The sequence below is a fragment of the Somniosus microcephalus genome, chromosome 4 (assembly GCF_052327205.1).
Source record: "Somniosus microcephalus isolate GS21.2 chromosome 4, FLI_Smic_1.0, whole genome shotgun sequence".
Classification (NCBI taxonomy): domain Eukaryota; kingdom Metazoa; phylum Chordata; class Chondrichthyes; order Squaliformes; family Somniosidae; genus Somniosus; species Somniosus microcephalus.
Genome location: NC_140990.1, coordinates 169,450,943 through 169,465,206, shown reverse-complemented (window position 1 = coordinate 169,465,206; position 14,264 = coordinate 169,450,943). Strand labels below are relative to the sequence as shown.

General features: G+C 47.0%; 1 protein-coding gene across 1 annotated transcript in view; it reads left to right on the top strand.

Moving 5' to 3' along the window:
- The window catches only part of col6a1 (collagen, type VI, alpha 1), a 107,185-nt gene that overhangs the window by 51,968 nt on the left and 40,953 nt on the right, over window positions 1-14,264 (top strand). Inside the window, exons 16-22 of the mRNA XM_085985445.1 lie at window positions 1,492-1,554; window positions 2,439-2,492; window positions 3,328-3,363; window positions 5,541-5,603; window positions 6,382-6,444; window positions 9,438-9,500; window positions 10,821-10,883. Of these exons, the coding sequence (XP_085841571.1) occupies window positions 1,492-1,554; window positions 2,439-2,492; window positions 3,328-3,363; window positions 5,541-5,603; window positions 6,382-6,444; window positions 9,438-9,500; window positions 10,821-10,883 (405 nt within the window). The remainder of the gene's footprint in view (window positions 1-1,491; window positions 1,555-2,438; window positions 2,493-3,327; window positions 3,364-5,540; window positions 5,604-6,381; window positions 6,445-9,437; window positions 9,501-10,820; window positions 10,884-14,264) is intronic.

Sequence of the window (14,264 nt, the reverse complement as noted above, 5' to 3'; positions counted from 1 at the left end):
GACAGGCCAGGGGTCACCACAGAATAATGAATAGGTGGCCCCCAAAGATACACCGGTTCAACATTACAACGCAATAGTGCTCACTGACATCAAAAATGCACAAATTACCGGGGTCTGTTTTCCGGCCCCCCCCCTAAAAAAAACCCAAAAGCTATAAAGTCAACCTGGCTTGCCAACTCGGCAAATTGTAGAATTTGTAACGTGACACGGGCTTGTTGTATACAAATATTACAGCGTTGCTGACACAGCCCTGATTAATGTAACCTATGATCCCAATCCCACCCCATATCTTGAAATTAAAATTGACTACCAGCTCCTCCATCCAGCTGAGAGAGGCTGAGTGGAACTGACATCTTTGAAGGATAGAAAAATGAAAATATTGTAAGAACAAGGGTGCAATGGTAGTGCTGGCGCAAAATTTATAAATGCAGCAGAAATCCCGAGTCAGACATTATATTGCAGCAAGGCCTTGGAGGAGATAACCTTGCATTCACTTTGCTTTGGTGTCAGTTTGGGCCTTCGCATCCGGTTTGCACCGTACCACTTTATTACCTACAAACCTACGAACAAAAGACCCTCTAGTCCATCCAGCCTTATCCCACGTAACTGGGATGCCTTGTGTATCACAACATATACACTCTCCACCCCACTCAAAACCACGTGATCTCACGAGGGCGGTGAGAAACCAGATAATAATCCAAATTGAGGGAAAAATTATCTGGAAATCTCCTCTCCAACCCTCTTAGGTGATCAAGCCTAGTCCAGGAGACGACTGGCCCTGATTAACGTTGCCAGGTACATACCTCCTGTACAAGATGATCTCCGTCCCAGCCAGTAACAGGTCCAGCTCTTGCTAGAAGGAATGCAACGAATCGGCATCCACCGCACGAGCTGGCAGCCTGTCGTGTGAAGGAAATCTACGTTGCACCAATGCTAAACTTGCAGCAATATACGTCAAAATACATGGCAACATTTTGTTTTATGGAATAACTGTCTGGTTGATTATATATCCACGGCATGTCAGCCAGTGGTTCAGTGGATAGCACCCTCGCCTCTGAGTCAGAAGCTTGTGGGTTCAAATTCCATTCCAAAGACTTGAGCACAAAAATCTATGTTGACACTCCAGTGCAGTGCTGAGGGAGTGCTGCACTGTCGGAGGTGCCGTCTTTTGGATAAGCCGTTAAACCGAGGCCCTGTCTGCTCTCGGGTGGACATAAAAGATCCCATGGCACCATTTTAAAGAAGAGCAGGGGAGTTCTCTCTGGTGTCCTGGCCAATATCTATCCCTCAATCAACATCACTAAAAACAGATGATGTGGTCAGTATCACATTGCTGTTTGTGGGAGCTTGCTGTGCACAAATTGGCTCCCGTGTTTCCTACATTACAACAGTGACTACACTTCAAAAGTACTTTATTGGCTGTAAAACGCTTTGGGGCATCCTGAGGCCGTGAAAGATGCTATATAAATGCAAGTCTTTCCTTTTTTTCAGGGTGAATCTGGCTTAGATGGAGAGGCAGGACGACATGGACCTGTGGGGAGACCAGGAGATAAGGTCTGTTACTACTGTTAATTAGAGAGGCTGACCTTTCACCTCAGAGAACTGAGTTCATTCAAATCCACCCCAGATTTCTGGGATCAAAGTCATTTGTGTGTGTTGTTTCTATGATATGAGTTTATGCAGTGTCAATCCAGGGCCAGTTTTTTCTCTCTCTTCGGTCATTTTGAATATGGGCCCGCAGCAGAAAAGTGCCGCTAACCTGCGGTTAATCAGTACTAAATTGGCAGTCTCACTCAGAGAGAGCAGAAGATGGCTGGTGTGGGACCTGTACATTGTTACTGGTGTGGGAAAAGGTGCTCCTCTAAGGTTGGGCCTGAGACATATTGGTGAGGCAGAGTAGAGGAAGCTTTATGCTGCAGTTGCCTCTGCTATGTACCAGTGGTGCTCAATGCTGACACTCATAATGATGTTCCTCCATAAACATACCTTGCCCAACCCACAATTCACTCAAAAAACAAGAAGATTCTTTTCCCCATTTGTTCAGTAATCAGTTTGCTATTAATAAGGTGGCATTAAGAGCCGAGGGGATAATCATCGCCCATCACATGTCATTGTGTTCAGTAGCCAGTACCGAGGGGATTAATGCCGAGGCTCTGTCCATCCAACAATTTGACTGTAGAGAGAGATGGTTAGATCAGCGCTCAGGCCAAAAGGGAATAAAAAGATTGATCTATTAACAAGGAGGGGAAAATAGCCCTGGTTCCTTTGACATTGTAATTCTGTTCTTGATGATTTATCTCCTTTGAAAACTCATTGCGATTTTGCTACTGGTCAATGGGGAATCTTCATCAGCACATTTACAAGTTGGTGAATAGAGCAGTTCTTGTGTTGAACTGTCACAAACACTGAAATATGGCATTTACATTTTGTGTGAACAGGGGAATCCTGGCCTCAGAGGAAGTAATGGAGATCCCGGAGAGCGAGGCGATGATGTAAGTAATTTTCTCCTCTTCCTGTTTCTTTCAGCCCCCCCGTAGCAATGGACAGGAGAATCCTGGCTTGGAGTGGCCTTGTATTAGGGCTTCATATTACTGCACAGTGTTACAGGACTAGAACTATATATCGTTTAATTTGTGATACATATAATTGTAATGATCATCATTGGTCAAGAATGGGCACTTGAGGGTTGCTAGCATCTGTGGAACCGTATCTATGGATACAGAAGCAAGAGTCAGTACCTTCAGGAGAGAGGGGGAAAATTGGAAATAAATCTTTCCTCATGGCAGTAGTCTTGTTGGCACAGTTTTGGCCCAACATGTAACTGGCATGGCTGGAATCAGGGGCAACAATGTAACTAACCCATGGGTGCCATCTTCAATGGGAGCAAGCCTTTGGCCTGAAGGTAGCATTCCCACCTGTGAGTCAGAAGGTGCAGGACTCGAACCCCTCTCTGGACAGTCCCGCTCTGGCTCCGGCTCTCAACTCTGGGTTGATATCAACCGGGATTATCGTGTTCAGTGAGCTCACCGTGTGGGTTATGGGAGCCGTATAGGACTAACCAACCTATTAGCTGGTATAAAGATGGTTACGGCCACGGAAGGAGTGTCCATGTCTCACTCTTAATCAGCCTGCGAATGCTTCCACTGCTTCGCACTGTGCTTCAAGGGAAGCGAGGGAAGATACGAAAACCGACAACAGCCATCTTCACTGGGTCATGTGAAATAATGAGTTCCCTTGCGTTCACTCACACACAAGTAGGTGAGTTTTTGTTTTTAAGTTCCAATCTTGTACGATTTGTAGTTGATAAATGTTTGGTTTTCTGCACAGGGACCTGCAGGAGGTGATGGACAAAATGGCGAGCCGGTAAGTGGAATGGTTTTTCAGTAGTTATTCGACCAAGGGGGTCAACTCAATCAATTCCTTGTATAAAAGCAAAATACTGCGGATGCTGGAAATCTGAAATAAAAACAGAAAATGCTGGAAACACTCAGCAGGTCAGGCAGCATCCGTGGAGAGAGAAACAGAGTTAACGTTTCAGGTCGATGACCTTTCGTCAGAACTGGAAAAAGTTAGAGATATAACCGATTTTAAGCAAGTACAAAGGCAGGGAAAGTGGGACAGGAGGAAAGAACAAAGGGGAAGGTCTGTGATAGGATGGAAGACAGGAGAGATTAAATGACAAAAGAATTGATTGTACAGGGCAAAAGGGGATGGTAATGGGACAAGTAAAGAAACAAAAGATGGGTCTAGAGGTGGTGTAAATGGGGATATCAGAATCATCAACAGCTGCCATCTGGAAAAAATAGGGGCCGAGATTATGGTCTGAAATTGTTGAACTCGATGTTGAGTCCAGATGTCTGTAAAGTGCCTAATTGAAAATGAGGTGCTGTTCCTCAAGCTTATGTTGAGCTTCATTGGAGAATTAAAGTGACAGGCGACCGGAAGCTCGGGGTCATGCTTGCGGACTGAACGGAGGTGTTCCGCAAAGCGGTCACCCAATCTGCGTTTGGTCTCCCCAATGTAGAGGAGACCGCATCGTGAGCAGTGAATACAGTATACTAAATTGCAAGAAGTACAAGTAAATCGCTGTTTCACCTGGAAGGAGTGTTTGGGGCCTTGGACGGTGGGGAGGAGGTAAAAGGGCAGGTGTTGCATCTTCTGCGCTTGCACGGGAAGGTGCTGTGGGAAGGGGAGCGGGTGTTGTGGGGTGATGGAGTGGACCAGGGTGTCACGGAGGGAGCGGTCCCTTCGGAATGCTGAAATTCCTAGTATATTTGAGTTATGCAACAGAAAGAACCGCACAAACTCTGTCATATATTTTACTTCTCATATGTGTGTGTGATTTATTCTTCTTTGCATGTTATGTCCCTCACATAATTTAATGCCGAATTTCTTGTGTTTGATGTGTGTGTGTACTGCTTTCATTAGTCAGCAGGGACTCTGGAAATCCCTTCATCGACAGTTACCCATTAAGAACTATCTAACTTGCTTCCTCTGAAGAGATCAATGAAAATGGGAAGGCAATGTATTTATTACACATAACCTAAGGAGTTTAATTTCCTCTGGGTGCAACTGTGTTAAAATAGTGCACAAGGGAATCCTTCAATGTACATTTGCTAAATTCCCCTGTGTGCTGTTTAACACAGCCTTCATACCAGCATCTAAAATGGATCAAAGCCCATGTTAAAAAAAAAGCACCCAGAGGAATTTAATATGAGTGCATTAGTTTATATAGGAAACAGTTCATTCGTAAAAAGTATCCTACAATGAAGTTGCTATCCCGTGATCTATCTGTTTAAACATAAACAGAATGGGCCAGAAATTCGGATGTGGGCCAAGGCCAGGGAATGGGCATTTCTCCCTCCCACTGGTTCTGTGGGGACTCTGCCCCATTTGCAGTGGCCAGATAAATTCTAGTGGAGGGGGTTATTCTTCCACCTGCCCCTCCTACACCAAGGGGGCGTCACTGAGTGACTTCTGATTCTACCCCACAAATTCCACCCAGTAAGCCCCTTTATAATCATCAGTGGAACTCATGCCAGCTGAGAGCTGTCCCGCCGAGGGCCCTGCACAGGCCCCAAGGGGAATGTGATCGATTCCTGAGCGGGGTCCCTGGGGATAGATTAAAGAATTAGGATGAGAACACCTCAAATCTTTCAATGCCCCCCGAGGATGATAAAGTCCAATCAAGACCTTCTAGCTGCCGATCTAAAGATCCCAATCTATGAAACCCAACATCCAGCTATAGGCCTCTTTTGCCAGCACTCGGCCTTTCTAAGGGGGTGGGCCTTTGGTGGGGTGTCCCTTGGCTGCATAAATAATCTGCGGCAGGTAATCCCAGTGATTCTGGGACTAGACTTTATGTGAGCTGCCCCTAATTAGTGCTGAGGTGGGGTGGTGGGGAGAGGACAAAATCTACGCTAATGTTCCTTGTATTGATGTATCACCATTACTAACACACCTGTACCACTCAAGATGGCCACTTAGCCATCCAGATGTTTACCTGAATAATATTCCAACTTACTTCTCCCATTCTCTAGGGTCCTCCCGGTGAATCAGGACTGCCTGGACCTCCAGGTTTAAGAGGAGTCAGGGGATCTAAGGTAACTAAGATTAAAAGGCATTGTAAAGAAGCGACTGTAAAGAATGTAGGAATATAGGAACAGGAGGAGGCCATTCAGCCCCTCGAGCCTGTTCCACCATTCAATTAGATCATTGCTAATCTGTATTTTAACTCCATTTATCCGCCTTGGTTCCATTTATCTGCCTTGGTTCCATTTATCCGCCCTTACTCAACAAAAATCTATTCAATCTCAGTTATGAAATTTTCAATTGACCCCCAGCTTCAACAGCTTTTGGATTTCCACTACCCTTTGTATGAAGAAGTGTTTCCTGACATCACCCCTGCATAGCCTAGCTCAAATTTTAAGGTTATGCCCCCTTGTTCTGGATTTCCCCCACCAGAGGAAATAGGTTCTCTCTATCTACCCTATTAAATCTTTTAATCATCATAAACACCTCAATTAGATCACCCCTTAATCTTCTATACTCAATGTTTCTACTAAAGTGGATAACTGATCAAATGGAGTTCACATTATGGAGGCTCTGGTAGTCTCGGTTACAAGGAAGAATTGGCTTGGTGTCTGAAGCCTTTCTCCGTCAATAGTTACGCAGTTACTGAAAGAATGGCTGGCGATTGATGCCACATTCCGCCCTTTGGTTGGAACTAGGCCTTTTCCATCCTGCCTCACCTTGTGTATCGTGTGTGAAGGCCAACACGAGAAGGGCTGAGAAATAGTGAAGAAAAGAGCAGATGAAATGCTCAGCATTGATGTAAATTGCAGTGATGTCACACATATTTCTTATTAATTTGCTCTACAGGGAGATATCGGGCCTGAGGGTCAACCAGGACATGAGGGTCCTCCTGGACTTAGTGGAGATCCGGTAAATATATTCTTAGCTGATATCTCTTACTGAAATAGAGGACTGTTTAGATGGAACCTCCGCTCATTGTTCAGTGGATCTTAGCCCATCGATTGCTACTCACTAATTAACATTACGGCTTATGTTTCTCTCATGGTGTAACTATGTGGCCAGAAAAATGATCCTGTTCATAGGTTCCCCTCAAACTGTGCTATTATTGTCCATAGGTGAATCGCTCTCATTCATACAATACTGGGCAGAAAATGAAGCTTGTTAAGGGCTTCTTAATGTCTGGAATACACTTTTTGGAGGGTTTTCTGCTGCGAAACAGTTGCCGATTTGCCTCAACATAGAAACAATTTGAAGAGGGCGATACTTCTACTTTGTCTGATGTGGAGCAGGAGCGGCAGGAGTGCTCCTCCCAGCTCCACAGTACACCTGAGGGCCACTGCTTCTGGAGGCCCAACAGGTGTCGACATCTTGTCCAAATTATTCAAATGAGGCCTGAGGCCCAGTTTCAGACCTCGGGCCTCCTGTTTGGGTTGCGGGGTGGGGGGGGGCGGTGAGGGGAAGGAAGACGTGTAATCCATGCGCATCCATAAAACAGGCCATAATCAATTTTTGCCCCAGGGTGTTTAACACAACTTATGGAACCCAGTAAGTGTAGAATGTTCTATATTTTAATATAGCTAATAAAGATCAGAAACTATGGTAACCAGACCATTCTGGAAATTTCAACAGCATAACACACATCAGATGTATGGAAATATCCAAGAGCGGATGTGTCCATATTTTTAACTGATGTTTGCCAAGCCTTGAAGCAGTGCGTTTAACAGAAGCTCAGGAAATTTGCTGTAAGAGTTAGCGATATATCTCAAAGTGATAGTGAATAGTAAGAAGTGGCAGTGCCATCTCCCCTGTATTTTATTATGGGAATTGCGGGCGCATTTACACTGTGGGACAGAGTTTTCCCAACCTCCCGCCATAACCCGGGCGGACACCCCACGGGAATGGTGTAAGCAGACTGAAAGATTTCTGCCAAGGTTACAGTAGCCAGCAGAGATTCCGGGCATGCAAGTTTATGTTAGTTCGAGTGGCTTCTGCTTCACACAACCCTGAACTGGCAGTGTAGATTCTGAGTTACAGTCTGACCTGACCTGATTCCAAAGTAAAGCACTCATCTCACACCACTTCAGCTTGACGCCGTGTGGAGTGTAAATCCAATGCGCTGCCAAACAGGTTGGACTCACTTTGCAAACCTATCTGACCTCAATTTCATCACTCAAGAGAGCGTTGATTCTCTTGTCCCCGATTTCTAAACTTTTAAATAGGGGGAGAAATTCGGTATCGCCCCGTTTGGGGTGCAATTATCGGCCGGGCGCAAAGTTTAGCGCCTGGCGCTAATTATCGCCTCCGACTGAAAACTTGGCTTCTATCGCCCCGGAGGTGATTGGAACACTAAATCAGGCGCTACACACCTCTCTTAAGGCGCTAACGCCGAGGAGCGAGGCGCTACCTCAGAGCGCTGGCAAAGTTCATGTGATGTCAGTCAGCAGTGGAACAGAGACACACTGGTTCCGGCCAGTTCTTAAAGGGGAGGGTCGATCTTGCTCTCCATCCACACCCTGCTCATTGCAGCCTTGAATCTCAGCCTGGAGAGACCTGTACATCAAATCTGTTGGAAAGAACAAAGGAGAGGTTCAGGGAAACAGCTCAGAGTGCAGCCCCCACAGTCTCTTCTAAATCGATGCAAGGAAGGTCAAATCAAAAAGAACCTGCAAAGTGCTGCTCAGTACCCAAAACTCCTTCACACAGCATTGAATCTCTCCAGAAGTCTCTCTCTCTCTCTCAGAATTCGTGGTGCAAAAATGTCGCCGACAAAAAAGGCAGGAAGCGGTCGCCTTTAAATAGTGCTCCCCCAGTCCCTTCCCGACTGCAAAACGCTCCCCTCAACCTGTCGTTGCTAGCGGCAGGCGGTAAGGCAGGGGGCACCACTCAATATCCGGTCCGGGGCTCTACTGGGGCATTGCACGCTCGACTGCCGTCACAATCTGTGGGCGCAGGAGATTGTGGCAGTAGTGTTTAGCGCCGCTGCAAAATGTCTGGTCAATTTCGCGAGCGGTGCAAACATCGCTGCGCCCGGGCGCTAGTTGCTTTGCACCCCATTAACACCCTCTTCGGGCGCTAATGGGAGATGCAAAGCAACCAAATTTTTTCCCCATATCTCTAACATTTAGGAGACAGCTCTGTCCCTGCAAGTAATTGGGTACACACACGTCTGTGTGGAGATAGCTGAGGGCAGTAGTTTGAGACACTACAATTAGCCTTAACATCAGAGCTAGAGAGGGAATAATCAGCCACGGTTTCAGCTCCTGGTCAACATAATTTGACCCGTGCTGGAAAATACCGCAATGTTTTTAAATGATTCTTTCTCGGGATGTGGGCGTTGCTGGCAATTTATTGCCTATCCCTAGTTGCCCTTGAGAAAGTGATGGTGGGCCACCTTCTTGAACCGCTGCAGTGGTGAAGTACAGTTCTAGGATTTTGACCCAGTGACAATGAAGGAAACGGTGATATGTGTCCAAGTCAGGATGGTGTGTGACTTGGAGGGGAATTTGGAGGTGGTGGTGTTCCCATGCACCTGCTGCCCTTGTCCTTCTAGGTGGAAGAGGTCGCGGGTTTGGGAGGTGCTGTCGAAGAAGCCTTGGCGAGTTGCTGCAGTGTATCTTGTAGATGGTACACACTGCAGTCACGGTGCGCTGGTGGGGAAGGGAGTGAATGTTTGAGGTGGTGGATAGGGTGCCAATCAAGTGAACTGCTTTGTTCTGGATGGTGTTGAGCTTCTTGACTGTTGCAGTTGCACCCATCCAGGCAAGTGGAGAGTATTCCATCAATTTGGTATTTTTGTTAACTCAATACAAGGGTGGAATGGTCAGCTATCCCCACGTGCACTCCTTCTCCTGCCTGCTGTGCTCTCCAGCGACTCCTAAACCCTTTGCTTTCTTTTGTTTCAGGGTGAGTCTGGCCGACCAGGATCTAGGGGATTTAAAGGTGATATGGGACGTCCAGGACAAGAGGTTTGTATCATTTTCTTTAACAATTTAATTCGATGGTCGATGTACATTGTCTGGCGCTTCACTGCTGACCTTTAAAGTCTGGGCCCAACCTCAGCAACCAGACCCACTCATACACTGTGGGGTGAATTGTGGGGCTGTGGATGTTAAGTGGAGATGCACAACCTGGGTGAGCAGCACTTGGACACAGTTTCACCTTACAGTCTGCCCCCCCCTCCAAACCAGGCCTGTTTTTGCTCACTTCCAAAACAAACAATGCGAAGCGGGTAGGAATGTCTCACAGATGATCGCGTTGCTCACCTCCCTTCATGGAGTTTGACAGACGCTCTTCCACAAACATCATGAAGTGAATTTTCAGGTCTCTGGTCTCCATGGCTATGGGGGCGGTAGCGCCCCACAAATGGTGGGCACCAATGTAACACCTGCCGGTTGATTGGTGGCCACGAGTCAGGCACCAGGCCCGTTTAAAATGCAATTCGGGACCCTATCACATACACAGGACCACGATTGCCATTTTAGGACTGGCCTGGACCGGACAGCGCACATTCCGACCAATATTGGCCGGCAGCCCAGCCGGAGAGGCTTCCAAACGAAAGTTGCTCTTTATTTTTGTGGGGTTGAGGGGAGCAGAAGTTCTCCTTCAGACTCCTGAAGACTAGCCTGGGCTACTAATGGTCTGGGTCCCCCCCCCGCACCGCCCAACTGCCTCCAGATGTTGGACCTCCCCCTCCCATAGACTTACCTTCATCCGTATCAGACACTGGCAGGCGGGAGTTGCCGGACTGTACGGGGGCGCCCACCATCCCTATAATGAATGCCCATTTTCCCGGATCATCATGGACAATGGCTCACTCGTTTATTCCCAGTTGAGCTCTTTAGCGCACCTTTGCCTCAATGGCACCAGTCTGCCTCTCCATCAAGGGGACAGAGAGGATGCTGGACCTGTGAGGATTAACCCTTAAAAACCGCCTGAACCTTAGTTTGTGCCAGGAACAACTTCTTATGGGTATAAACCGAAATGATCCCTGGTCGTGTCACCAATGCAGACAAGAGGAATATTTGCCAAGAGGCAATGCAAACCCAAGTCGAGCTGCCCGGCAAGTTGAGACACTTCACTTCTGCGAGAAATATTACTCAATAGACCCGCTGAGAAGTAGTGAATGTAATGTGCAGCAAGCAGGAATTGCAGTGACCGAGCCCTCGATAATTCAATTAATGGCACCTCTGATTCACCCTATATATTTTCTTCATGATAGTCGCTCAGTTCTGAGTGTGTAACTAATGGTTCTTCAAGGGCTAATTGATGTTTCATCCATCCTGCAGGGATCCAGGGGACCAAAAGGTCCAAAGGGATACCCCGGTGACCCAGGTCCTATGGGTGGAATGGTAAGAAAATGCACAATAACCAGAGATAGAAGCAGAAAATGTCATTCATACACAGAAGGCCTGACAGTATCTGAAAGAGAAAAGTCAAAATAACCTTTCAGGTGGAGGCCCTTTGACTGAACCAAAATTAACACCTCACTTCCTCCTGGATACCATGGAAATGGTTAAAGGACCAGGACCCTGAAATTACACTGTGCTTTTAGCGTGAAAATGTTTTTTCTTTACATCGATTCTTGGGATGTGAGCATAGTTGGCAAGGCCAGCATTTACTGCCCATCCCTAATTGCCCTTGAGAAGGTGGTGGTGAGCCGCCTTCTTGAACCACTGCAGTCCGTGTGGTGAAGGTACTCCCACAATGCTGTTAGGTAGAGATTCTCAGGATTTTGACCCAGCAACAATGAAGGAATGGCGATATATGTCCAAGTCGGATGCTGTGCGACTTGGAGGACAACTTGGAGGTGATAGTGTCCCCATGCACTTGTTCCCCATGTCCTTCTAGGTGGTAGAGGTCACGGGTTTGGGAAGTGCTGTTGAAGAAGCCTTGGCGAGTTGCTGCAGTGCATCTTGTAGACGGTACATACTGCAGCCACGGTATGCCGATGGTGGGGGTAGTGAATGTTTAAGGTGGTGGATGGGGTGCCAATCAAGCGGAGTGCTTTGTCCTGGATGGTATCGAGCTTTTTGAGTGTTGTTGCAGCTGCACTCATCCAGGCAAGTGGAGAGTATTCCATCACACTTCTTACTTGTTCACCCTTATGATTTGGATCGAAATTCCCTCTGTCACTGGGGTCCTGAGTTCTGCTTTACTTGCAGCCCTGAGTCCACCCTTCTTCCCACCTGCCTCATCAAATTGTTCTGTCTCAGGAAGGAGGGCCTGGTCCCACATCAGGAGTCTACAGAGATTTGGAAGCACATTTGGGTTGGGGGAGGAGGAGACAGCATCAAAGTTACTGAGAGAACGTCAAAGATATTTGAAGGAAGGGAAATCGGAGTTAGATGGAGTGGAGGATAAGAGCAATGGAAGATTTGGAAGGAGAAAATAATGAGTCAGTGTGCTCTTTATCATTTACCCCAAGAAGTGAAGTTGCACGTTTGGTAGTGTTCCCCAAGATAGATACATCGTAACTCCTGTAAAGGAGTCCGCACTTCAGTTGGGTTTACGATAAGTAAGGAATTTATCATTATTCACCATGAACTCAAGTAGGAATTCAGCTGCTTAATAATCTTTGAGAGCTGCCCCAAAAGGAATGTTAATGTCAGTGCTGAGCCCTGAATCAAGTTTTATGTCCGGATGGGGAATTTTATAGAGTAGGATTGGGTAGGAAGTGATTCTGTTCCCTGGAATTCCTCAGACAGAGGATTTTCAGCTGAAGGCTTGATGGGCTGAATGCCTCAGCTCGCTAGATGTTTGGACTCCCTCGCACAGCTTCCCTTACAGGATAAAACGCGAGTGAGCCACAGATTCTTGCACCAACCCTTCCCTCAGGAATTGCACAAGCAGGGAAATGAGTCAAGACATCCTTTATACACCCTTATAGAATTGGGAAGGTCAGCGAATAAACGCCAGGCTCCTCTGCAAGATAATGGAATTAAGGGGCATGTGGCCACATGAGTAGAAAAATAGTTGCACGGTAGCCCGGGGAGGGTTATGGTAACTGGACTAGCAATGCAAGGGTCATGAGTTCAAATCCTGACATGGCTGTTATGTCTGACATTGGTGCTAGGTACTCGATTGCCTTGGCCTGAGCACATGGAGTTTGAGAGTGCTGTTATCATTGTATTGTGTATAGGTATTTGATTGCTTGTGCCTGGAAGTGTGTGTGTGTGGCAGCCATTATAAAAGCAGCATGAACTGAACTCTGCTTACGGTCTCTGGATTATCCTTGCGAACTGAACTCTGCTTACGGTCTCTGGATTATCTTTGCAAACGCAACAATGGCTAGTTGTGAAATTGAATTCTGGTAATCTATGAGCTGACAAAGGAACCATGAACACTGTTGGATTGCTGTAAAAGCCTAACTGGTTCACGAATGGCCTGCAGGGAAGGGAACCTGGCCTACGTGCCAAGTCCAATTCCACACTTTGAGTGTCCTCGCCTGGCGTTGAAGGCGATGCAACCGGCTCCATTTGAAAGAGGTCCAAAGGCGATCGGCTCCTTTTAATATGGGAATTGGAAATGGGGTCCAGTGTCGTAAGTAGGACCCCAATTGACAAATTAGGTAGGAACTGGTGGGAGCCTGCATCAGTGCACACTCCGACCAGTCCCAGGTGCATTGGAACCAAAGAGGCCCATACAGAGCAAAGTCTGGAATTATTGCTGTGGGCCCTGGAGGAACAGACGTGTGCCTCTGGGACCCACACAAATTATGTGGGCCGCTGACGTCCCAGGACGCGCCTCCACCCCGCCCCCGACCCCCCAACCCCCCCCACCACCCTGCAACCTACCTTGCTCACGGACAACTCCAGATCGATTTCCAGTCTTCAATTTGCCGAGTTGTGTTGAGACGCCTCCAGCTCACCAGGCGAATTTAAATGAGTCTCATTGAAGTCAGTGGAGAGTAATATTGGGTGAGCTGTAAAACTGACGTTTCACCTGATCCCGTGGGTTTCCCGCCCAGCAGCTCAGGTTACAATTACTCCCCATAGGTTCAGCAGGATGTTGCCAGGGATGAGGGATTACATGAGAAGTTGGACCTTTTTGTACTTGGGCTGGGCGGTTATGGGCAGCTTCATCTAGATTATAAAGGGCTACGATGAGGCAAGTGGTCCTAGATTGTGGGTGAGGTGATATGAGAGGTGACCAATTTAATCACAAAAAAGCTAATGGAAGGTTAGAAAACATTTCTTTCAACAGAGAGTGCTTAGAATTTGGAATTCCCTGCCCCCAAAACATTGGTGAAGCACTTTTATAAGGGAATTAGATAATTTCTGGAAAAAGAGGAATATTTAAGGATATGGGGAGCAAGCAGAAGCACGGGATTAGTCTAAATGGCTCATGTGGAGAGAAACATCAGTGAAGACTTTAATGGGCTGAATGTTTTTGCATGTAACTCATTAACAACACTCTGCTCTATTTCACCACCAACTCTCTGGACCCCTCCACTGTCTCTGATTTGTCATACTGCTTATCCGACATCCAATATTGGATGAGCAGAAATTTCCTTCAACTAAATATTGGAAAGACTGAAGCCAATGTCTTTGGTCCCCGCCACAAACTCCGTTCCCTGACCACCGTTTCCGTCCCTGGCAGCTGTCTGAAGCTGAACCAGACCGTTCGCAACCTTGGTGTTGTATTTGACCCCCGAGATGAGCTTCTGACCACATATCCGCTCCATCACCAAGACTGCTTACTTCCACCTCCATAACACCGTCCCTGCCTCA